The sequence below is a fragment of the Hemitrygon akajei genome, chromosome 11 (genome assembly GCF_048418815.1).
Source record: "Hemitrygon akajei chromosome 11, sHemAka1.3, whole genome shotgun sequence".
Taxonomy (NCBI): domain Eukaryota; kingdom Metazoa; phylum Chordata; class Chondrichthyes; order Myliobatiformes; family Dasyatidae; genus Hemitrygon; species Hemitrygon akajei.
Window position 1 is genome coordinate 33,546,230 of NC_133134.1, and position 26,472 is coordinate 33,572,701.

Here is a 26,472-nt window from a genome sequence, read left to right on the forward strand (position 1 = left end):
TGCAGGTTGTTCCTGGCTCAATCCTCACTGATTTGATTTGACACAAATGACACATTTCATTGTATATTTTGATGTACATGTGACAAATAAAGCTAATCTTTAATCCTTAATCTACGACCGCCAAGTCACTGTATCCTGTCATTGGGTCTTCACCAGTTAAAACACTTCCCTACATTGGCACAAAACAGATTTCTCTCCTCCAATCATTGTTCCTGTTGCATGGGGAAATCTGCAGTCTTCACAAAGTTTTATGCTTGTTCTATTGTCTGTTTTGAGGTGAGAGTGAACACAGACACTGAGGTCTCTTGGAAGAGAATGCATCAATAGGTACAGTAATCAGATTGTGATCATCAATTGAGAGAAGCTGAAAGTATCTTTCAGTTTAGCTGTGATGGAGTGGCCAATGCATTTGATAGATATCCTTTGACAACCACTGGTGGATAATCTTTATCCTGATATCCTTGAGTTGAAGCATTGCTACGTGAAGGTGTTTGTTGTATCCTGCTGAAAGCCTTTTGATCTTCTGAGTGTGATATCTGGATAAGATTAATTGAAGCTGGAGCATTAAATAATTAACACCTATTACACATGCAGCACATATTAATGCTACAACCTCTTATGGTGTCTCCGGTGCAAGTGCCACTGCTACACTAAGATAAAGAATGCCTACCATTCATTGTCCAGTCTGCATTTTGGTAAATCGGATCACTTGGCAGTCCTCCTCCTACCTGCATACAGGCAGAGCCTAAAAAGCAAGGTTCCAGAGATTAGGACAACTAAGAGGTGGCCACGGGAGGCAGAGGAAAAATTACAGGATTGCCTTGACATAGTGGACTGGCCCATGTTCAAACACTCATCTAGAGATCTGAATGAATACTCCATGGTTGTTATGGACTCTATTAAAACAGCTATAGATGGGGGTGTCCTCACTAAATCATTCAGAATCTTCCCCAACCAGATGTCTTGAATGAGCCATGAGATCTGAAACTTGCTGAGGGCTAGATCAGAGGCATTCAAGTCTGGAGACCAAACAAACTACAAGAGGTGTAGGTTTGATCTCTGGAAAGCCATCTCATGGGTGAAATGGAGATTCTGACCAAACTCGAATTAATGAGGGATGCTTAACAGTGTGGCAGGGCTTGAGTGTAATCATCTCTTATAAATCTGAAAGAAGTGACATGGGAGAAAGTAGGACTTCGCTTCCAGATAATACCTTCTATGCTTGCTTTCACCATCAGAACATAAAGGAACTATCACAAAACCTTACATCTCCTGATGACCCTTTGATCTCGGTATCCAAAGCTGATGTGTGGGTTGCCTTCAGGAGGGTGAATCCACAGAAAGCATCTGGATGTGGCTGGTGTCTAAAGATCTGTGCTGACCAACTGTCTAGTGTGTTCACTGAAATCTTTAACATCTCACTTCAGCAGAGCATTGTACCGACCTGCTTCATGCAGGTTTCAATTATACCGGTGCCCAAGAAGAGCGTGGTGACCTGCCTCACTGAACATCACCCAGTTGCACTTACATCTACAATGATGAAGTGTTTTGAGAGTTTGGTGATGACACACATCAGCTCCCACTTCATCTCACTCCAACTTGCCTACTGGAGCAAAAGGTCTACAGCAGCTGCTATCTCATTGGCTCTTCATTCATTCCTGGAACAGCTGGACAACAAAGATGCATACATCAGGATGCTCTTTATTGACTACAGCTCAATAATCATCCCCTCAAAATCAATCGATAAGCTCCAAGGCCTGGGCCTCACCACCTCCTTGTGCAATTAGATCCTGGATTTCCTCACTTGTATACCCTAGTCAGTTCGGATTAGCAACAACATCTTCTCCATGATCTCCATCAGCACAGGTGCACCTCAGGTGCACCATACTAACCTAATGATGGATGGAAAGTCACCAAAGAAGTCAGTGAAGTCGGTTGTGAAGTGAAGTAGAAAGTGCCCCCTGCTCTACTCACTTCACACCTAAGGCTATGCGGCTAAGCAATGCTCCAATACCATATTCAAGGTTGACGATGGCACCACTGTTGTAGGCTGCATAATAGGTGGTGATGAAAGGTGGAGATTGAAAATCTGGCTGAGTGGTATCATATCAGCAACCTCTCACTAAATGTCAGCAAGACCAAGGAACTGATAGTAGATAGAAGCTGGAAACCAGAGGACCATGAACCAGCCCTCATTGGAGGTTCAGAGGTGAGATGGGTTAGCACTTTAAATTCCTGGGTGTTACTATATCAGAGAATCTATCCTGGACCCAGCATGTAAGTGCAATTGTGAAGAAGGTTCAACAGTACCTTTATTTCCTTAGGATTCTGCAGAGATTTGGCATGGCATTTAAAATTTCAGCTAACTTCTATAGCTGTACAGTGGAGAGTGTATTCACTGGCTGCACCACAGCCTGGTCGGAAACATCGATGCTTTTGAATGGAAAACCCGACAAAAGATAGTGGATTTGGCCCAGTACATCACGGGTAAAGCTCTCCAAATTGTTGAGCACATCTCCATGAAACACTGTCGTAGGAAAGCAGCATGTATCATCAGAGATCGTCACCACCCAGGCCTTTCTCTTTTCTCACTGCTGCCATCAGGAGGAAGATACAAGAGCCTCAGGACTCACACCACCAGGTTCAAGAAGTTACTACCCCTCAACCATCAGGCTCTTGAATAAAGGGGGATAACTATACTCTCTTGGTCATCCATTGAGAAGTTTCCACAACCAATGATCTCACTTTAAGGACTCTTTATCTCATGCTCTTGTTATTTATTGCTATCTATTTATATTTGTATATGAGCAGTTTGTTGTCTTCTGCACTCTGGCTGATCTTTTATTGATCCTATTATAGTTGCAGTACTCTACTGATCTGCTGAGTATGCCCACAGGAAAATGAAACTCAGATTTGTTTGTGGTGACATATATGTACTTTGACAATAAAATTTACTTTGACTTTGAAATGCCTGTGCATGTACTGCCAAAGCCAGAGGAAACAATTTGGCAGCCGTAACATTCTAAAGCCAAGTGCTGTCGTTTTCTAGCAATGGTATTAGCACTTTGCTAAAATACGTCTCTTCTACATAATACTTTCCTCTAAACATGATCGAGGGCTTTACTCTGGGTTTGTTCTCTCCAAGATCTTCTTCTTTTTAGGCAGTCTCTCAGGACTGAGAGTGACCTGGTTTCATGCTAGTTTTCTGGGTTCTGAAGTGCTGACAGGGTCGATATGGGATTTGCAGGCCCTACAACAGACACTGCTGGTGATGGCTGGCAGAAAGGATCAGTGGATCTTGAGGTGTATTTTCTGCCAACACAAGGCCTCTGTGTGCTGAAAATGCATAGACACAAGGTTCTCAGTGTCATTGTGAGTGTACCTTCTCAAGTATTAATGGACTAGATATTTCCAACAGTTAGTGGGCATGGTGTACTGGTTTAAATAAGTTTTGAGTACATCTTCGAATCTTCTTCCTTGTCCACATGGCAATATCTTCCCATGACAGATCTCAGAATTAAGTGCTTGTTTCAGTTATCTTGTGTTGGGCATGGGAATGAAGCTAACAAATCCAGCTGCATTTATCTCAGTATCGGGGATACTGATTTGAGAGAAAATACCAACATTTGCTCGACTGGATATAAACTTGTAAGCATTTTCTGCTTTTGTTGCAGAATATAAAGCATTGTTGATTCCCTCACTAACCTCCCTCATAAAATCCATTCAAAAATTAAAGAGATATTCTTTATTTTAGTAAGTCATTCTTGTAAAATAATAGTATAAGCTTCCTCAAAACAGTTAAGATATAAAACTGGAAATGGAGGAGTTTATTTCATTAATGATCATAAAATTAACCAATCAGAAAATTTATTGGCCAGTTATAAAGTTCATCAACCAGCCCATTAAGTAGAATGATATCTTGACACAACACCTTTTCCACCAGATTATTAGCCAAAACAAAGTATATCTCACTACATAAAATCCACATTAATAATCAGTGAACTGGCAAACAGCAAAATGATCCCTGATTAAATTAATAATGGATTACATTTTTGTTAAAGGTTTGGCATTTACGTAGAGAAAATAGCACAATGGGAGTAACATAGCTCTCATTATATTTATTTACAACGGGACATTTAATGCACAATGACACAGCTCCATATCTAGATCCAATCATGTTTTTATAAATAATTAAACTGCAACAAGATAGCACTGTGTTTATAAATTCATGGCTTTTGCACAGACACATGAATTATTGGGATATTCTAAAGCCATTTAATGAAAAGTCATAGTCCTTAAACCATTGAAATTATATGAATTGTTTACACTTGTAACTATGAAACTGTGGCCTTAAAAGGTAACCTACCATAATTTTTTTCCACAAAATAAACTGACGGTAAAACTGGAATTACTAAATGAGTGAAAAAGTCCTCATAAAACCTGTGGAAAACTTTTTCAAAGAATCTATATCTTCTTTATCTCTACAGAAGTTGAAATGCCAACACTGATCTCACATATTATCTAAATAAACTTCTTCCTTCACTAATTTTTTGAGATATGACTGGCAACAAGATTTACAAGTCAAAATGGAAGGAACCAAGTTTGGATTTGGCCCGTACTTTTTGGAAGCGTTAATTATCCAAAATGTACTAAATTAAAACCAATTCACCAGTCTTTTAGAATGCAGATAAATTCAAATATTTTCCCAGCAAGATATTATTTCATGATAATGACTGACTATCAAGCAGAATGATATTTTCCAAATAACAATGGACTGGTTCATTAAATTGACCAGTTCATGGACTTCTGACAAACAAACAAATCGAAGCCTGTGCTAAACCAGTCAAATAGTCATATACACGACTATTGCGTTAGAAATTGAAGAATCATGGAAAGTTTTGCTCATGTGTGAGGTACTGCAACCAAAATTCATCCCCTGTACCCATGGGACCAGATTCCTTCAACTGTGTATCGTGATGGGTTAAGTTCAAAGTCATCTGGAGTTGAAGAAAACTGTGCAACTCAGGAATATCTAAAGTTAAAGGGCAGCTTGCATGAAACTGTGGACAGGAATGATTACCCGAGCAGATGGAAATGAGCTCCTTTGAATGAGCTGTGGCCAAAGTCAGAGTTAGATGGATATAGATGTGAAAGGGTGAAAGCCGTGGTCTACATTGTATTAATGCATGGCATTTTGTTGGATTTTACATCATAAACTGTTTGGTAGTTTCTTATAATATATTTTATATTATTTGTAGTTCTTGTTGTTACAGTGTTTACTCAGACCAAATGAAACTTTAAAAGGTTCTGGGTTGTTCTGCTCTGCACGTCTTGGTTAGTTTTCATCGGGAAGGATGGATCCAGGTTTGATTTTAACATTTAAGAGAAGTTTGGATAAGTACTGTACATGGATGGGAGGGGCATGGAGGACTATAGTCCAGGTGCAAGTCAATAAGACTAGGCAGAATAATATTCTGGCATGGACTAGTTGGGCCAAAGAGCCTGTTTCTGTACTGTTTCTCTGACTCTGAGTTCAGGCTCAATTCAGACTGTAGATGTTAAAAACACCTACTTATATCCCTGATACACCACAATTACGAAAGCTTTCTCTGAACCCTAAAACTTTTCCGAAGACTTCCCTCACTTAATCTTTTATTTTCTCCTCTAACTAGTTGCCATTATCCAACTGCTGACCAACTGAGATGTTGCTGCCAGAGTCAGTGAAGTCTCCAACTGCAATTTACTCAAGGAATTGCAATCTGCTCCCAACAGCTTCTTGATCAAAGGGGTCAACATGCTGAAAAATGTTATCATGAAGCAATAAAAAATCTCTGTATCTGCACGCTCGTAACATTCATAGCATTGTAAATGGACTGATGCAAAGAAAATAAACGTGAATGAGTAGGATTTACATATCTGCACTAGGCGCACTGAGATGTAGTTCCTCAGAGAACATGTTAAGGAACTGGAGCTGCAGCTTGAGGACCTTTTGGCTCATATGGGAGACTGAGGAAGTAACAGATTGCTACAAGGAGGTAGTTGCCTGTCGGTTGCAGGATGCAGGGAACTGGGCGGCTGTCAGGAGAGGAAAGGGAAATCGGCAGCCCGTGCAGAGTACCCCTGTTGATGTTCCCCTCAATAATAAGTATAGCACTTCGGATACAGTTGAAGGGGATGACCTACCGGGGGGAAGCTGCAGTGACCGGGTCGCTGGCACTGAGTCTGGCATTGTGGCTCAGAAAAGAAGACAGGTGAGGAGGACTGCAGTAGTGATATGACATTCCATAGTTAGAGGAATAGAGACGAGATTCTGTGGATGTGATAGAGACTCCTGGATGGTATGATGCCGCCCAGATGCCAGGGTTAGGAACTTCCCAGATTGGGTCCACGGCGTTCTAAACTGGGAGAGGGAGCAGCCAGAAATCTTGGTACATATTGGCACCAATGACAAAGGTAGGAAAAGTGAGGAGATACTGAAGAAAGACTTTAGGAAGCTAGGTAGAAATCTGAAAACCAAGACCTTCAAGGTAGTAATGCCTGGATTGTTGCTTGTGCCATGCGCCACTGAGGGTAAGAACAGGATGAACTGGAATGGCTGATAATGGTATGGGGGGCAGGAAGAGGTACAACCAAAAGGGACGGGCTGTACCTGAACCCAACAGGGACCAATATCCTTGTGGGCAGGTTTGCTTGAGCTGATTTGGCAGGGGGATGAGAATCAGAGTGATTGGGCTGAGGATGGGGAAGTTGGTTTACTAAGAAAGGCAGTATTTAGAGAGACCGTTAGCAAGGAGGAGGTGATGATAGGGCAAACTTGCAGTCAATGGGTTGAGTTTCAATGGGAAAGGGGTACAAAATTGAAAAGGGTGATGAATAGAGGAATGAAGCTGATATATTTGGATGCATGCAGAGGAAGGAATAAAGCAGATGAACTTGAAGCACAGGAACAGATTAGCATGTGTGATGGTGTGGGCATCACTGGATCCTGGATGAAAGAAAATTATAGCTGGGAGTTTAACATCAAAGGATACATTTTGCACCAAAATGATAGACAGGTAGGCAGAGGGTGGCTCTGTTGGCAAAAAAATCAAATCAAATCATTAGGAAGAGGTTACAGAGGATCTGAAGGTGTAGAATTATTGTGGGTAGAGCTAAGAAACTGCAAGTGTAAAAAACACCGGATGAGAGTTATATACAGACTCCAAACAGTAGCAAAGACGTGGACTACAAATTACAACGAGAGATAGACAATGCATGTCCAAAAGGCATTACTCTGATAGTAATGTGGGATTTCAATATGCAGGTAGATTGGGGAAATTAGGTTGGTGCTAGATCCCAAGAAGGAGTACTTGCAGAATGCCGACAAAATGGCTTTTTAGAGTAGCTCGTGGTTGAGCCCACGGGGGATCAGCTATCCTGGATTCGGTGATGTGCAATGAACCAGAAGTGGTTGGAGATCTTAAGGTAAAGGAACCCTAAAGGCCAGTGATCATAATATGATAGAATTCACTCTGCAATTTGAGACGGAGAAGCTAAAGCCAGATGTATCAGTATTACAGTAGAGTAAAGAGAATTACAGAAACATGAGAGAGGATCTGGCTAGGGTTGATTTGAAGGGAATACCTGCAGGGATAATGGCAGAACAGCAATGGCTAGAGTTCCTGGAAGCAATTCAGAAGCAAAAGGATAGATACATCCCAAAGTGGAAGAGGTATTCTAAAGGCAGGATGATGAAACTGTGGCTGAAAAGATAAGTCAAAGCTAATGTAAAAGTAAAAGAAAGGGCATATAATAGAACAAAAATCAGTGGGAAGTTAAAGGATTGGAAAGCTTTTAAAAGCAAACAGAAGGCAACTAAGAAAGTCATAAAGAAGGAAAAGATGGAATACAAAGGTAATCTACCAAATAATATTAAAGGGAATACCTAAAGTTTCTTCAGAAGTATAAAGTGTAAAAGAGAGGTGAGAGTAGATATCAGATAGCATCTATGGAAAAGAGTAGAATTGACATTTCGGTTCAAGTCTCTTCTTAAAGGGTCTCGGCCCAAAACTCAAATCTACTCTGTTCCATAGATCCTGCTTGGCCTGCTGAGTTCCCCCAGCATTTTGTGTGTAATGTTGAGGTTTTATAAGGCACTGGTGAGGCCTCACTTGGAGTATTGTGAGCAGTTTTGGGCCCCTTATCTAAGAATGGAAGTGTTGACATTGGAGAGGGTTGAAAGGAGGTTCACGAAAATAATTCCAGAATTGAAAGGTTCATCAGGAGTTTATCATTTGATGGCTCTTGGCCTGTACTCACTGGAATTCAGAAGAATGAGGGGAGATCACATTGAAACTTACCAAATTTTTAAATGCCTTGCGAGAGTGGATGTAGAGACGATGTTTCCTATAGTAGCGGAGTCTAAGACCAGAGGGCACAGCCTTAGAGGAGAGGGTTTTCCATTTAGAACAGTGATGTGGAGGAATTTCTTTAGCAAGAGATTGTTGAATCTGTAGACTTCGTCTGAGGGTCTGGAGGCCAAGTCATTGGGTATACTTAAAGAAGAGGTTGATAGATTCGTGATTAGTCAGGCCATAAAGGGATATGGGGAGAAGACAGCAGATTGAGGCTGAAAGAAAAATGGATCAGCCATGATGAAATGACACTGCAGTCTCAATTGGCCAAATGGTCTAATCTGCTCCTTTATCTTATGCTGATATAAGTTTATTACCATTACAGAAATAATGGTTGGATAACCAAAGCTGGGAAGTAAATCATCTAAGATAATCTGAATTTAGGAAGAGAGGAATAAAAGGAAAATTGGTAATTTTCTTCTATTTATAGATGCAGTGCTGAAAAATGATCTTGGCTTGACTAATCATGATGTAGAACTAGAATCAATTTGGGTCAGGCTAAGGCGGAAAACATTGCTAGCAAGTTTCAAGTGATTAATGGCACCATAGGGATTGGCAGCTGGGCTCAGCTGCTCATGGTCTATATCAATGATTTGGTGGAGGAGATGAAATGTCAAATGTCCCAGCTTTATGACAATATTAAGCCAGGTAGTTTTGTTTATATAGAGAAATATGTCGAGCAATCCAAAGTGTTATGGAGATACTGAATGAGTGAGTGAGAACATAGAAAATGGATTTAATCTGTAAAACTGTGTACCGATCTACTTTGGTGTACATAACAGGACTGGGAATATGTTGTCAGCGATCTCCTGGAAAATTCTTAAAAATCTGACAGACTAGATGTTAAGAGAATGTTTGCCATTTCTGAGGTGTTTATGATCACAAGGCAGAGTTTCAGAATGAAGATTAAGCTATTGAGGACTAAGATGGGTATATTTAAAGAAGAGGTTGGTAGATTCTTGATTAGTCAGGTCATAAAGGGATATGGGGAGAAGACAGCAGATTGGGGTTGAAAGAAAAATGGATCAGCAGTGATGAAATGGCACTACAGACTCAATGGGCCAAATGGCCTAATCTGTTCCTTCATCTTATGCTGTTATGAGTTTATTACCATTACAGAAATAATGGTTGGATAACCAAAGCTGGGAAGTAAATCACTTAGGGTGGACAACCTTTGTAAATCTCCAACCCGGAAAGCTGCGGCGATTCAGTCATTATTTTCATTAAAATGAGATTGAGAGATTTCTGGAGTTTAAAGGAATCAGGGGATACAGGGACAGCGCAGGAAAATGGCATAGAGTTTGAAGATCATTCTTCTGAAGGTTCAAATATCTGTATGACCTACTCTTACTTCTACCTTTTGTTTTGTTCTTTCTAGTGCGAATAAAAAATCCTCCATATTGTAATGAAAGGGAATACAAAGCTTATGGAACAAACAGGCCTACAAATTCATCTGTGTTGAACACAAGTTAGCTATCTTTGAATTTTCCATCAATTACCTAACCAAGGATATTGTAAGGCTGTGGGAATCCATTACGTGTGATGCCCAAAGCAATTTACCACATAGATCTTTTCCCACAACCTTCCACATTTGACCAAAACTGGCCAATGAGTGTTGAACATTAGATTGTATATGGGATGCTGAGGGTGATTGAAACAATTGATGATGATAACCAAGGGTATAAGGAAAGCTTAGGGTACAAGACTGGTAGAGGATAAGGATGTGGAGATGATTGGAGTCAGGAGAAAGATCCATGAAGATAACAGCTGTTAATGGATGTAAGATAAATAAAGAATCCACCTTCAGCAGCATTAAGTTGATGAACTCCCAGAAAGAGCACAGATACCGACGGTATACACCCGTAAAGCACAGTAAAATAAGTTCAATTTATGAATTGCTTCAGTGTTTTGAGTCTCATGCATCTGTGAAACTTACAGTGCATGGTTGATAGAATTTATATTAGAACTGATGTCAATCATATGTCACTGCACATCTAACACCTTTTGTATTTGCAGAAACAGCAAATAAGTAGTTGATGATATTTGTTGCTCATCTTTCAGATAAAAATTACTCATGTGTCATATACAAATGTTGAGCTATACAAGCATATTTCTAAGCCTCAGTATTATCTACTGTTTCAATGAACTGAAAGCAATTTTCAGACGGACACTTGGAGAAAGCCATCTGTAAACTATCAATATATAAGCAGTGACTCAAGGTGATACATTTGCTTTAGCAGTTCTTGTGATGAAAGGTAATACTTTTAGCTAGGTTTAAGAAACGACTTATAACTCATGCAGTAGGAAAGTTTTTCTATCATTTATGGCCTCCATTCTTCTCTGAAATGTATGTAACTTTTGAATTATAGTGGAAGTCAAAGCTCTAATTAGTCCTGAAAATGATTTCACTTTGAAAATCTTGTGGAAGTTTTGTGCAAGAATAGCTCATTCAGTAACTGACAGAACATTTACTGACCAAGGTAAAGAATGTTTACTTCATTCATTCACTAGATGAGGGCAGCACTTGACATTCTCGAACTGAGTGGATTGTGATGCAATTTCAAAAAGGTAAGTAAGAATTCTACCATATTGCTTTGAGGCTAGATAAGGATTGCAGATTTCCTTTCCTACAGTCTATTATAAATCCAGGCGAGGTTTAATGATATCACTGTCACTATTGTTCATATAAGTTTTTTTTTAGTTATATGCTGAGAAGGAGAAGATTTTAGTACATCAATTTTGTGTTGGGTGCATTTGCTCCTGTGGAACTTCACTGTACAGTATAGCCTTCCTTGCTGCTTACCACTACAGGTATTTCTATTCACTCTTACTGATTTGTGCATTCTGCCTGTATGATGACAATTTGATGGACTGAATCATTTAAACTAACAACATGGACATTGTTTTATTTCAATCTAAACTGCAGCTAAGTTTTAATTCCGTATCCATACTGTACCAATTGCCATCTTATGTTGAATAAATTATTTAATTGCGGTTTAATTCTTGATCAATTTGAAACTTTATTTTAACAGTATTTTACAAATGAGCAATGGGTGTACTTAATCACAGTACTCAACTGAGCTGTTGTCTTCAGGCCAGATTGGTTTCAATCATATTTGTGGATTTAATGGCAATTTGAGAACTCATTTTATTCTCTTTAACAAAGAGTACAAGGTAAATCTGCATTGAAGATAAATATCTCAAATGCTTCAGTAATGTAATTTAAAAAAACCCTCATCATCCACGTGTATAAACATGCTGTTATTCTTGTAGAAAACAGGATTTTGAGCAATCTGCTGTTACAGATGATGTAAATACAGTGCCAAAAAATTGCTGCTATCTCCTACAAATAACTTTCTTTAAATGTTTGGAGATTACAGGTACATTAATTCTACCAATCTCATCTAAAAACAAAACAAATCCTGAAAAAGACATCTATGTCAAGGTGTCAACCAAGGACACAGAGTGCAAAGCAATCAAATGAGACTGAATCAACGTACTGCAGGGATGACAAAACTCTCCATCTGACAAATCAACCTACATATTACGCTATTAAAATTTCACTGTCATGAAATTTTAACGACACTTGCAACCGTTTCTATATCTTATAATATTTGTTGAGAGTTTCACCGAGTAACTGCTAGTTGTCCATTATGAATTAATTTCAGCTAAAGCTAACAAGTCAGCAAGAAAAATATTCTTGATTTCAACAGATACAGTTTGAATGATGTCCACATCTGACAATAGAGCATATGTTGAATTGGTTTCATTTAAAGAAATTCCATTGTTTATATGGGCCCATTTAAATATTTACAGCCATTTATAGAAGTTTGTTTCAGACCGTTCAAATGTTGCAGGTTTACTTTTGCCAGGTTAGAAACTTCAGCTACTACTGTACTTAACCAATGAAAGCATGCAAGCTCAATAAATGCCCTTAGGAGTAACAGGCTGCTATTTAAAACTGCAGACCATACATCTTCTATGTGATACACAAAATGAACAATGCAGCTTTCAAAACTTAAACCTCGACCTTTGGGAAGACATTTCTTCAATTCCTGAGTTTGGCCATACTTTAGTTCATGAATTAAACTGCATATTGTTGGGATTGAAAATTCTTTGCTGATAACAACTGAAAAAGGGCCCACCCACTTCGCATGTGGGATGGGATACCACAAAAGATATAAATACCACTGTGGATGCATCAAAAAGTATCAACAATTATTACCTGAAGAGGTGTTACAAGAAATTTCATCTGCTGCAACGAAGACGAACTGATTTCTGCAAAAGAAGATAAAATTGACAATACTGCTTGGTGACAGAGCACGTTTGACTGGAAGATGTGCTATCTGCCCACTGATCTGATGATAAAGATATGAAGGAGTAGAGAATCTTTATTTAAATAAATATGGGAGAAAAGGCTTTGAAATATTGAAATTATCTAGTTAAATTTTATTAGGACATGCACTCAAGCATGTAAAAGTTTATTGGGTAAATGACTATGCAGAGTATGACTAAACTTTTAAAAAATCTTTTTAAATAACATAACAAAATGCATTTAGAATATTGCATTAAAGTTCTAAACATTGATTTATTCTTAATTGAACCTATAATCAAAAAGTTTTTTTGCATAGTAAATTTATTACCATATTAATGTTCAGGGCTGCTAAAGATATCTGTTGCTTTTAATCTATTGCATAATAAAGCTTTTAAAGGAAATTCTAACAATATTTGGTGCTTGAAACATTTTATTCAAAGATTTCTTTGTAAGCTGAAATATTATTGGAAAGATATTCTTTAGATCATTACTTAACATCACCAGTTTATATGCAAATCATTTAAGTGCTAACTTATCAAACCTAGCTCTGTGTTTCCCTGAAATTACTGTGATAAATGTTCTTTCTCCATTTTACAAGACATATAATCTGAATTTGCATTAGAATTTACATTTAAACATTTTAATTGAGTCAATCATAACCATTTTCCTTTGTAAGATATCATGACTGTTCTTCAAGTCCATTTCTAATTTAGTAGTGCATATAACCATCTCCTTTTTTTAATTGGCTCTGATAATGCTAAGTGAATAATGAGAATGTAGTAGAATGGTAGCTACTGCTCAGAAATTTAATTTCACCTTGTAAATTCTATAGGTTTCTTGTAATTCACTGTAGTTTTCAAATTAAATTAAACATCTTTTTCTGCAATTGAGTATTGCATATCATTCCCAAATAACTCACTTTAATATACAGTATATGTAAATTATGATAAAACATAACTATCTTTCATAATCAAATTTTTGAATTGTGTGATGAGAATGTGATATTTATATAGCTGAATGATTAATATATAATTAAACTTTAGATCCTAAAACTGGTTAATTATAATAATTTAAGATCTCAAAATCTACCATCTTATATGGAGGATCAAGTTTATTATTCTGTTAAACAAAATCTGGTTTGAACTCTTACTTTATGTTGAGATTAATCTCATATAATATTTTCCAGTATTAACCCAATTAAATGGACAAAAGCATACAATAGAAATGTAATGTGCACATTATTGATCGAAAATTTGCATTCCAACATTCTCCTATCTGTTTTTCCATAACCAAAAATGAAGCATTTATTGCAAACATTTATGGGAAATTAGCTTCAGTCTACACAAAATCATACCAACAGCATCTAAAAGCATACTGGTGCAGCGCATGCAAACTGGAGTTTATGATTCTGCATTCAATGTACAAACTGCATGTGCATGGATATAGAAATGCAAACAGTCGAGGCTAAATTTATTCAATGGCATATCTTTTAATCGAGTAATTCAATGATTTTCAAGAAAGGAACCCTGGTTGCAAGCTATGATACACAAGCCAGTACACTGTACACAACAAAATGCACCAATCAAATCAAAAACCACCAGGCAGCCAAACAAGGCAAAAGTCCTTGCCCTGGGGCTTTACTCAAGAAGCCACACAGTGAACTTTTGTGATGGGTCTATTAGAAGTGATATAGTTTTACAGATAAACTGATTCCATCAAGTGAATATGCACTGACAAAATGACAATCCACCCCTCTTCCCCAGAACCAATAAGGTACAAAAGGGCTTTAGAGTACTACAAAGTGTGAAATGACAAAGGGTCAGCACAAATCCTTCATATTGCCATTAGTACTTACATACTCTTCAATGAACATGCTTTCAGCAAACTTGGTGACAAAATTTTAGCTATGGACATGCATTATGTAATACATAGTGGGTTAAGTCATTTGTTCTGCTATTTATGATTCTGCTTAAAGATGAGAGCAGTTTACCTTTCTGAAACAAGCTTAGCATATGTTAGGGGTGTAGTACTGATGCCTGTATGTTAAGTTAACTGTGTTCCGTAATCTGTTGCTGTTTGAGTACTTGATACAAACAACGACTGACTCTGGCTCTCGTGGATTTAACTAGTCATGATATTTGTGACCAATATCTTGGTATCAATTTATTTCTGTGCCATCATTCATGTGACTTTGCTGCAGTCCAAAAGTGCTTCTGATAAAAATTTACTTGTAAACTATCAAAAATGCAGAAAATTGCAAAACGGTATTAAAAATTAATACTGAAAGAGGCACGCTTTTTGTATATTTAGATATGCTTTTTGCATCAGAAATATTCAAAATAAGTCCATGATAATAAAATGCAATAGAACAAAATGTCAAAGAACAACACAGTTTTATATGCAGATGTCATTGCATTCGAAGTTTTGTGCAAACGTGCAAACAACATACATCCACCTTTCACATAACACAAATAAAACAATGTGTGGAGTGATTATAAATTAGAAAACAATAGTATACTGTAGTTTCATTAATTCAAAGCATTGCTTACACAGGAAACTCTACGGCCTTAACACTCCTGAACCTTCCGAAGCAAAGATAAACAAGGCAATCAGTAGATTTAGGACTTTCAGATATTTATTGTTAAAATCAGTCAACAATGTATTGAATTAGGATATTAGACAACTATTATTTAGTACCACTGTAACCATACCATATTTTGTTACTGGCACTATAAATATCTCTGTATATTTAAAATTACCACATCACAATTAAAAGGCCCTATTTGCTTTTCCAATTTAAACATAAATTTCAGCTATTGCTAGGCATACAATAGCTATCTAATAGGTTTTACAATAACCACTAATTCTCATTGCATTACCCATACAAGTAATTGTCCCTTCACTGCTACTTCAGAAGATAACACAAAAAAATACATAGAAGAATTCTACTGAATGAATTTTAAAGAGACGGGGAAAAAGATCTTGATTTTGCAGAATATTTTATCAGGTTTCCACAAATATTAGGGAAGCTCCATCACATTCCCTAAGCCAATAGTACAGCAGAGATTGAAATAAACCTGAAACAAGTCAGTCTTCTGCATGAACACTTATGGGGAAGGGAATGTTCAATTCAAAGAATGTCATGGTAAAAAACTTAAAAAAGGGTCACCACAGAGCAACTTTTTCCAAAATATCTAAGGCTACTTTATTGAATTTCAGTGTTAAAAATAACAAAAGTTACCGTTTTAAAGCCCATTCTGTGAAATTGATCGGTAGATCTCAAATAAATGAATAAACAGCGAAATGAAAAAAAGCTATAGATTGTCAATCAAAACTCCATCTGGGACCTGGAAAGCATTGATAAAGATACTGCGTGCCAATTACAAAGGTAATTCTCTTATCCTCTGGTAAGAAATTTGAGAACAGAGATAGAAAATGATGGTGTGCTGTTGGAATCAATTATTCCTGCTGGGAATCCATGTGACATGTCAGTTGGCGTAAGTATGAAAACTTCAAGGGTCAATTGTACTAACAAATTATGAAAGGGTAAGGGGAACTTCAAGTTTTACTTTGCTGTGTCAGTTTAATCTATTTTATAAGATGGAAATCAGAGTCCACAATTGACTTTGAAAACTCCTACACTACTAAGTGTAGAGAGTTTTATAATAATATGGTTTTAATATCAATGTGTCACCAGATGAAACAACAGTTGGTTCAAAAGATTTAACAGATTGATTTCATTAAAGAGAACACTGAAGATAAAGAAATTGCTAAAAAAAAATCTTCATTAACTAGGCAAACACCAGTATCTCAACAAACTATCAAAACAAATAAAGACATAATAACCAGATGTGAGTTACTAGAGGATAAGAACATCTATTCTGAATACTCACAGAACACTATAAGTTCTTATTAACCCAATTCTTGAGAAAAGTTGTTGCTTAAATATCAAAGGTTAATCATATAGATGCTATAATGATACATTAGAGTGATAAGTTCCACTGTGGTTAATAGGTCTGCTTCACATGGATGAGGTATGGCTTCTTAGGACAGGGCAAAATGTGGTGGGACACTCCAGCCTCGTCAGATTGAGGTCAGATTGGAGGGGATGCTTGATCTTGAATAGTCAAATGGCATTATGAACCTAATTTGTATTTTGGAAAAAAGACTTCAAAATTTTATTGACAGTATTGATAACACTTACACACTGCTGTAAGCAATGCAAATGGAAGGCCCCATTTTACCATGGATCAGATCTAACACCCTTCAGATGAAACATCATTGATCCAGACATTTATCGTCTATTTAAACCACTTTCTCTTCCTAATCATTAACACAAATGTTCAATAGGGCAGAAAAAAAACATGTTTAATTATCAGCCAAAGTAGCATGTAAAACTGCTTTTGATCTATTTTTGAAACAGCGCCGGTGATGTGACTGAGAGATAAATTTAAGTAAAGAACTAGACCTTCTGATCAATGTTAATCCATATCTACTTGTCTTATTTTCTTAAAGTAATTTAATTTATTCCATTCAAACTCTTCTCAATAACTTTGTTTCAAATGGCATATTTTGCAACTAATAGTAACTTGTTAAATCCTCCAAATGCCAGTATGTAAGTACATATCAAATATGGGATTAGGTGATCCACATCAAAGTCATTTCTACTCTAATCTCAAATGGTGTCAAAATGATTACAAGTGGCATTGAAGATAACACGGAATTCCGAATTAGGATTGGGATGAAGGCAAAGATCAGCCACCATTCCTGACCATGAGTATTTTCCACAGTTCTTACTGTGGTGACATAACATAAAGTGTGATGTTCCTCATTTTAGACACAGAAGGAGTGAGCAGCCAGTGCCTTTTTTTCCCGCTGGATGGCAATGGCAATGATGAGTGGAGTCAGTTTGAGGGAAGATATCAGTGACAGGTTTTTACAGAGGGAGTGATAAGTGACCGTGGGAAGCGATGGTAGAGGTTGATACACTAGGAACATTTAAGAAACTTTTAGATAGGAACAGGGATGAAAGAAAAATGGTAGGTTATGGGCTATGTATGAGGGAAGCATAGAATTAATTGAAACCACAGTACATATCAGGTCAGTACAATATCGTGGGCTGAAGGGCCAATACTGAGTTTAAGATTCATAATGAAAGCGCTTGATAATTGTTCTTCTGTTAGCGAGAAACAGCATGGTCACAGGCTCTTCAGCCTACCATTGCCATGCTCATCAGGAATCATCTCCCCACAATAATCCTATCTTTATTCTTCCCACACAACACACAATGGGCAAATTACAGTAATTGCATTATCCTAAACTAGCATGTAGGAGGGAAGTAGAATACCCAAGAGGTAATCCACACATATACACAGAGAATGTGTAGACAGTGTCCAAGGTGAGGATTGAACCCTGGTTCCTGGAGGTGTAATTCATCAGCTTTACTGCTGCACCACTGTATGACTTGAGCAATTGAGTGATGCATGCATTTTGGATCTTCTCCAGAAGATCTAACTAATTACATGGTGCAAGGTCCTTTCTTTGGTGATTCAGCAAATAAGCAGAGTGCTTGGTTCATTTGCCTCTGTTGCTGCTCCTTCCCTATAAAGCTCCCTCCCAATCTATCTGATCTAATTCTATCAAAGTATCTTTCTATGTTCTCCCTGTTGTGCTTATCCAGCTTCCTCTAAACAATACAGGATCTTTTTTACTTTAAAAATTGCTGACTTGGAAATCATTTGTGAGATTGCACTATCAAGATGCAAGTTACATATGCAAATTACTCTGGACTTACTAACATAATTCAACGCATCTTTTACTGGGGGAATAAGCAATATATGAGGCCTGAAGCATTAATCAACAAGGAGTAAACTTTGTCACACCTCAGACCTCTGCTGATTGAGATGTGAGCATTGGCCACTGTTTACAGTATTGATCTGTAATCCAAGACATGACAGGGGAAGTTATTGAAAACAATATTGTCATCCCAGCTTGCAGTGTCTGACAGCAGGGAAGAAAAATGCATTTTATCTAGGGAATAGACCATTAGTTGGTAGAAGAGGAAGTGTCATTGAGTGCTTGAATGTCTAACAGGATGAAGCTTGAAGGAGCCTTGGGTAAATCTGAGCTGAGCTATACAAAGTATGAAATTATATTCAGGAATGTTATTAGTAAGTCTGAGATATTTTTCCCTTCCTTACTGCAGAGGGTGAAATGAAAATGTTCCTATACTCTATTTTGACAACAATTTCTGCTTAATAACGCAAGTCGAGATATTTTTTGAAAGAAGTTCAGTTCACATTTATTCATTCTGTACGGTTTGATTCAGACTGAGGTAAAGCAGTCAAATCCCAGCAATTTGCTCATTCCTATTCTGATTCTATTGGGCTTTTTTGGGAGATTTTCAGTTTAAATTGATACATTAACCTTTTACTGAAATGGTAAATTAGAGTTTAATCATTGTGAATTACAAATGTTTTTAAAAAAATAAAAAATCTTTCTTAACCAGGACGACTAAGTTAACAGCTTCTATGGAAATGGCGTAACAGACATCAATGGCAATCTTTGAAATGATGCCATAACTCCTCCAGAGTGGAGCAGCCAATATCACTCTGATGTCACACAGTCATAGTTCAATTATTTTATCGAATGATAGTTGTCATTTATGAGATGCCATGTGAACAAGTTCCGTTTTATCCCGGCGATGGATCACATGAATTACAACACAATAAATCGATGGCGGAATGGCTTCCTTACCTGTCGCTGTAGGCGGCAGCAGTAGCAGTAGCAGGTTGGGCATACCTGTAGGCAGCATACCCACCCTGGAAGAAAAGGATAGCCTCAGTTCATCTGCAATCTCACAGCACAGCTTTCCCAGTATTTTCAACACTTATGGAAGCAGATCAACATTTATGCCTCGAGTAATAATCTCACAATTCATGAACCCAGTGAGAACAAGAATTATTTTTTAAAAATTTGTTTGCTGTAAGACAGGTATAATTTTCAGTTCTATTGTACTATAACTTATCACATAATTTTCCATGCCAGATCTGGCCTATTGATCTAATGTCAAAAGATGTTTTGCATGTGATGAAATGAATAAACAATATCTCATACCCTGACAGTTCTAACATTTTCAAGGAAAAAGAATTCTGTCTTTATCATCCAAACCAGAGTAACTGATGGGACGTGTATTTTCTCAAATAATGTGTGTTCTGATAGTTAAAATTCAAAGTAGACACCGGCATCCTTCATTTTTTAAATAAACCTAAGTAGCCAAAGGTAAAGTACATGGACAGTGTAGAGACGCATTGCAGTGGTGTGCCAGAACACTGAATCATTCAGTTTTTGGATGTTACTTTATGCTTATTACTTCCCATGTATAGGATCTCCTGTCTCGGCCAGATCATTAGTGGGGAATATTAAGCAAGGTGCAAATATGTTACCTCTAGAATAACCAAATACATATTTTGAGGTCATTCTAAATCATTACATCTTGTTATACTATTCATTTATATTGTTTAAGCCCAAGTTCAGAACTGTTACAAAATATAAGCTTTTACCCTTGTGACAATCTTTGAATCTAAAATAAGTAACTTTGATGTTTTACATTTTTAATGGTTTAGATGTTCATCACCAAAAAAACAGCATCCAAAAGAGGAAGAAACTTCATTTCCAAATGAATTTGAGTTTTGTTATTGGGAAATTTGACCATATTTCTATTTATTATTCAATATAAGGCTATGTATATTGATTTTATTCAACAATAGCTTCCTGCATTGTGTAAAGATATTATCTCCTGCTAAACAAGTGTTGAAAATACTGAAAGATCCAATATAATTTTCTTGACAAACCCTAATATATTGATCCATTTGCATTTGTTGGCTCTGTTATTAAAACAGATTATTTAAAAACATGGAAATTGGAATTAAGCCATCGGAGTACAAATTATTTTAATTAAATTAGCTCTTGCTAATTTTTAAAGTTTAGATAATTATGGATCTTCAATTAAGCAACAGGACAAACAAATGCACATTCAAAATGAATTGTGGGCAGTGATGCATCAATTGTCAAACTGTGAGAATGGCAGAGGCCTCCTGTTCAATGGGCCAGAATGTTATATCAACCATTTCTAAATTATCTCAGCATGCCAATTAACATACAGAATCCAGTCTCTGTAGATAAAGCAAACCATTTATGATCCAATTAAAATGTGGTTGGAAGTGGCCATCCCACCATCCTTTGGGACAGCCTCCTTACTGTGTATTCTTTCAAGTGCAGTGGAAGAAATAAGAATTATAAAAGTCCTGATCACTAAGCATTCAGCCAAGATTTCCTGTTCAATATTAACATACTTTCACAGTAATTTTGCCAGTATTCACCCCGAGCTCTAGTTGTTTAGCAAACGCAAACTGTCCCAAAAGGGCATAAATGTTCATTCAAGGTAAACCCTTCCTGCATTGATAAATGCCCCCTTTATTCCATAAATAGTAAAAACATTTGGTAGCAATCCACATTCACTGTGACATTTCGCTCATCATCCAGTACTCCATACCTGTGGTAACTTATTGCCAAACACAGGTTCTCGATACACTATTCTATAATGAAACAGAAATAATGTTTTGAATGTAAAAAGAATGAATAACCCATGAACCCAATAAGCCATTCCTCTTCAAGTTTGCCTTTGAATTTGAACTATTGGAAGTCTAAAATCTACACAAATTAAGTATCACCAAATCAACAAAAATACATAGGCAGTGTGTGAGTTATGGGGAAAGATTTTCACGCTGTCTTCTTTTTTCTCTTAAACTGAAAGCATTCCTTACTTTATTAAAATTTTACACAACCTAATTTTTCATAGTCTCTGGAAGATGAATTGTAATAGCTTCGAAGCCAGAATGTAATTTATATTTCCTAATGTTGTCTAATGCATTTTTTATATTTGCATCAATTAAGTTTAATCAATTTAAACTTGGAGGCTAAGTCCTAATTGTACTACTTCAGCAGAATAAAAAATCCAATGAATGCTGCTTCCATGGGGAAATTGTAATGGTACTATTTTTCAATTCAATATAAAACATTTTTTTTAAACAGAGTACTGAATATAGGTGTACTTTGCATTCATATATTTTGAAATTTGCTGATTTCAGAGACAGAATAAATCATATTTGTCTGCATTAAGGTTCTACAAAACATGTCTTGGACAATAAGTAATGTTAATTGTAAAAATAAAAGAATTAAAAAGCTCTGGACAAGGAACAAAAGAAATGATTCTAAAGACCCTCTGATCTGTAAGCAGAAGTTATTCAGTTTCCTTCTCACTAGCAAATCTTAATTTCTTAAAACATTTGGGATTTGGTAATCTCAACATGGAAAATACTAAAAGCTGTAATATTTCCTGTCCTTCTGAAATATTCATTCTTATTTCTACACACGCTCCTTCTGAGTAATAGTAAAGCAAGTAGCCTGAAGTAATCAATTCTGACTCAGTTCATTCAACAGAATTTACTCTTCTAGTTCCTTTCCATAAAACTTGGATTTTTGTGGCAGTTCTTCAAGAAATGCTGAGAATTTTACAATGTAAGTATGGGTAAGTTTTCAGACTCTTGGATGAGTATGAAGATCCTGGACTTCATTGGTGAAGTTATGGCTTCTCTATGTAATGGATCTTTCCATGAGTCTGATAACTAAGCAGGATCTTGCTGTGATTTCCAGCAGTTGCCCTGGGACTTTGCTCTTAGATCTAGTGATCTTGAGGAAGAAAGGTAAGAAAGAATAGATAAGTTGAATTCTTCTCAGTTGAATTAATTTAATTTCCAGCTGTCATTTGTTCAATGTTTTATGATTTTAAAATGGATTTAGTTGATTTACATTCAGTACTTCCGGCTTTCCCCTCTCAGGTTGGGTGAGACTGGAACTAGAGATCATAACTTCAGGGTAAAAGGTGAAATATTCGAGGGGAAACTGAGGGAAATTTTATTCACTCAGAGGGTGGTCGGTGTGAGCGTGAAATGAGCAGTCAGCAGTATTGATAGTTTAGGTTCAGCTCCAACATTCAACCGAAGTGTGGATTGGTATATGGTGTTTGGAAGAATATGGACTGTGTACAGGTAGATAGGACTAGGCAGAAGATCAGATAGGCATGGACTGGATGGGCTAAGGGGGCTGTCTCTGTACTGTGCTACTCTATAACTATAACTTATTAAAATATAAGATTTTTTTAAATTTTGAAGATCAGCACATTTAGAAGCATTAAAGCATATGAGCATTTTGACAGGTGCGAAGTTTGACTCAGGGCTTTCCAGACCAGCAAAGATTTCTAACACTGTCGTGTATAACTCTGTGGACCTGTGCATACTCTGGACCTCATTGCGTGTCTCCTAACCTGTCTGCACCAGTAATAACATCCTACCCAATCTGGTCAAGGTAAGTTTGGTTTGTGAACTTGAGCAGTATAACTCACTCTAGAAAATCCTAGCCAATGAATATTATAGTCATGGAGCATTCCACTACAAGGATCTTTCTAATAACTCAGCTGGATACTGGGAGATCATTTTCTGGGAACTCACTGATTTTAAATATGACTTTGAGTATTTAATTTGGATCCTGACTCCTAGCAACTGAACCTATAGATCCTTTTGTTTGTACGATTCAGCGCACCAATCATAAAGTATGAAATATGCCAACATTGCCTGAGGTAGGAAAACTAAGTAATGGCAATGGAAGCAGAAGAAAATAATATTCTGTTCTCCCCTTGCCCATCTGTCACTATAATGAGCAACAGAACCATTATTCTTATACTACAAAATCCGCAGTTATCACATTCATTTAAACACTAGAAAAATGTGTACATAACCAAAAATAAATATGGTATGAAATTAAATGAAAAGAATAGCCTTAACAAAATAAAACATCTGTAGTTTCATTCATTAATAGTTAAACAAAAATTGATACCTGCTGCTACATGTTGTGCTGTTATTTTAATATTTGCTTGGTGTGTATTTAGAAATTAAGAATCTGAGAAGTGTACAGGATAATAAGCTAAACTACTATTTCAGTCTCATATTGTGAAAAATATTTGTGGAAATGAAAAGTGAGTTTTGGGATAACGTAGATTTTGTGTAATGCTTTCTGGAAGGTTTTAACACAATGTAAATTCTGAGGTGCACAGCAGAGTAAACTTGTAAGAAGAATGGCTTTGGTAATGAAATAAAGAATGGCATGTGCATCACGAGTACTTACATAAATATCTGCACCATAAAATCCATCCTGGTAAACAACACTGCAAAGATTCACACACAAAAAGAAACATTTCTTTTAGTTCATTTTCACATGCTAGGGAGATATCAAGTATTTCACCAGAAAAGATTAGACTACTGGAAAAATAAAGATGGTAACATTGATGCTTAAGTATTTGAACATATAAGAATTTACTTGATCTGACTGGAGCATTAATGAAAAGATATCATACATCAAGAACCAAGAAATAAGCTGGTGTAAACAATGACATAAAAGATACTAATAAAACATATACTCTGTGTCCACTTTATTAGGCTCACCTGTACACCTGCCCATTATAAAAATATCAATCATGTGGCAGCAGCTCAATGCATAAAAGCATGCAGACATGGTCAAGAAGCACAGTTGCTGTTCAGGTCAACCTTCAGAATGAGGAAAGAAATGTGATCTAAGTGACTTTGACTGCGTAATGATTGTTGGCGCCAAAAAGTATCTCAGAAACTACTGCTCTCCTGGGATTTTCACGCACAGCAGAGTTTACAGAGAAGGGTGTGAAAATTGGGAAAAAGGAGCGGCAGTCTGTGAGTGGAAGTGCCTTGTTAATAAGAGAAGTCAGAGGAGAACAGCTAGATTGGTTTCAGCTGACAGGAAGGCCACAGTAACTCACATGACCACGCATTACCACAGTAGAAGAGCACCTCTGAACACTGCAGCAGCAGAAGGTCATGAACATACACTCAGTGGCCACTTATGTACAGGCAGTGCTGAGTGTATGGTATCGGTTTACTCGTTATGCTGCAAATTACTTTGTGTATGCGGCCTTTGAAATGAATGCCAACAAATTGAAGCACTTAATGTTTAAGCAAATTACGGAAACTCCCTCCTTAATAAAATATCTTGAAAGAATGAACTCCTTTAAAGGACTATGGTTAATAGTGGCAAAAATGTGAACAATTTTCCTCTTTGTTGCCAGTTGTAGTACAGGCTGCATACAACTCAGGGCCAGCGGGATTGACTGAAAATTTAGCCAAAGAAATTAGGCATTGTGAAAGTTTTTATCTGCTGTTCAAATGCCAAACCCTTCCAATCTGCAGCAATTCTCCATTGAGCACCCAAATGGGAAGATATGTCACTGGAGACAGACTTGAAGAAGGAAGGTGTCACAGAGAGCACTGCAGGAATGATTGCAGTCACAGATCCAGGGCCAGAAACATTTTACAGATGATATTCATTGTCCTGGTGACTTCCTAGTTGCACCTGCATTCATGTGCCACACCTTAATATTGGGGTTTGGTTAAAAACCTTCCGAACCTTCAGTGAGAACAGTGGGGAGCATCGGTGAGGGGCCTCTCCATAAATGGCGACAGCATCACCTTGAGCAACATGGGGAAACCTACATCAACTGAAATAAGCTCCACTCCATCAATGAGCAGCTTGTGTGCAGCTACAACTTGAAAACCCTGAAGACTGATTCAAAATACCCAGGATTCAGCTCCAAAGCTTTTATCATATGGCAGTCCAATTGGCCCTCATCCTCGGGTCAGGATGAGTCTGTTTTGCAATAACAAATGGTCTGCATTTGTACTGGCTCTAACCATCCTAAATAACCTGGCAATGCTCGTGGCTGCTCCAGGAAGCAGAGGAACAGAAGTGTCAAGAAGAGCATATGGAGCTATAGGAGGAGCTAAAGGACAAAATCAACAGCTCCACTCTTGGCTTGACTGTTTTCAATGAAGTTTTACTCTGAAGTCACATCTGGTCTCCTTCATGTTCATTATGCCAGTATCCCTTGGGCCAAAGTCAAAGACTGCCACATTTAAGATCTGGACCACAGATCATAGAACAGTATAACACATGCCCTTCACCCCACAATGTTGCGCAAACTAATTAAGTTAAAAGTGCCTAATTAAACAAATCACTTCTGCCTGCACATGATCCATTCCATTCTTTGCATTTTCATGTGCCTATCTGATGGTCGATTAAATGCCTCTATTGTATCTGTTCCCACTACTATTCTGGCACCCACCACTCTCTTCGTAGAAAACTTTCAGCACATTTCCTCCAAACTTACCCCATCACTTAAAAAGCATGCCCTGAAGCATGAGACACTTTGACCTAAGGAAAAAAGATACTGGCTGTCTACCTCTATCTCTCAAAATTTTATGAATTTTATTGTGTTTTCCTTCAGCCTCTGCTGCTCCAGAGAAAACAACATGAGTTTGTCCAACCTCTCCTTGTAGCACATACTCTCTAATGCAGGTTGCATCCTGATAAATCTCTTCTGCACGCTCACCATATCCTCCACATCATTCCTTAAATGGGGAGTTCAGAATTGTATACAATACTACAGAAGTGGCCTGTTCAGTCTTATAAAGCTGCAGCATAACTCTTGAACTCAATGGCTTGCCTTATAATAAAAGCGCATCACACTCCTTCTTTACCACCCTATGAACTTGTGCAGCCACTTTCAAAGATGCTCAGTACTTCAATGCAAATGTGTTACCTGCAAACTTACTAACCCACCCA

The 26,472-nt window shown here is 37.3% G+C and overlaps 1 protein-coding gene across 26 annotated transcripts in view; it reads right to left on the reverse strand.

Moving 5' to 3' along the window:
* The window catches only part of rbfox1 (RNA binding fox-1 homolog 1), a 1,531,532-nt gene that overhangs the window by 15,058 nt on the left and 1,490,002 nt on the right, over positions 1-26,472 (reverse strand). For 18 of the 26 annotated variants that reach the window (XM_073060602.1, XM_073060601.1, XM_073060611.1 and 15 more), the window contains 5 exons: positions 23,950-23,989; positions 19,465-19,529; positions 15,258-15,290; positions 12,619-12,671; positions 671-745 (listed from right to left, as the gene is read on the reverse strand). In XM_073060602.1, the coding sequence (XP_072916703.1) occupies positions 671-745; positions 12,619-12,671; positions 15,258-15,290; positions 19,465-19,529; positions 23,950-23,989 (266 nt within the window). The remainder of the gene's footprint in view (positions 1-670; positions 746-12,618; positions 12,672-15,257; positions 15,291-19,464; positions 19,530-23,949; positions 23,990-26,472) is intronic. The other 8 variants (XM_073060600.1, XM_073060591.1, XM_073060616.1 and 5 more) reach the window with 4 other exon arrangements.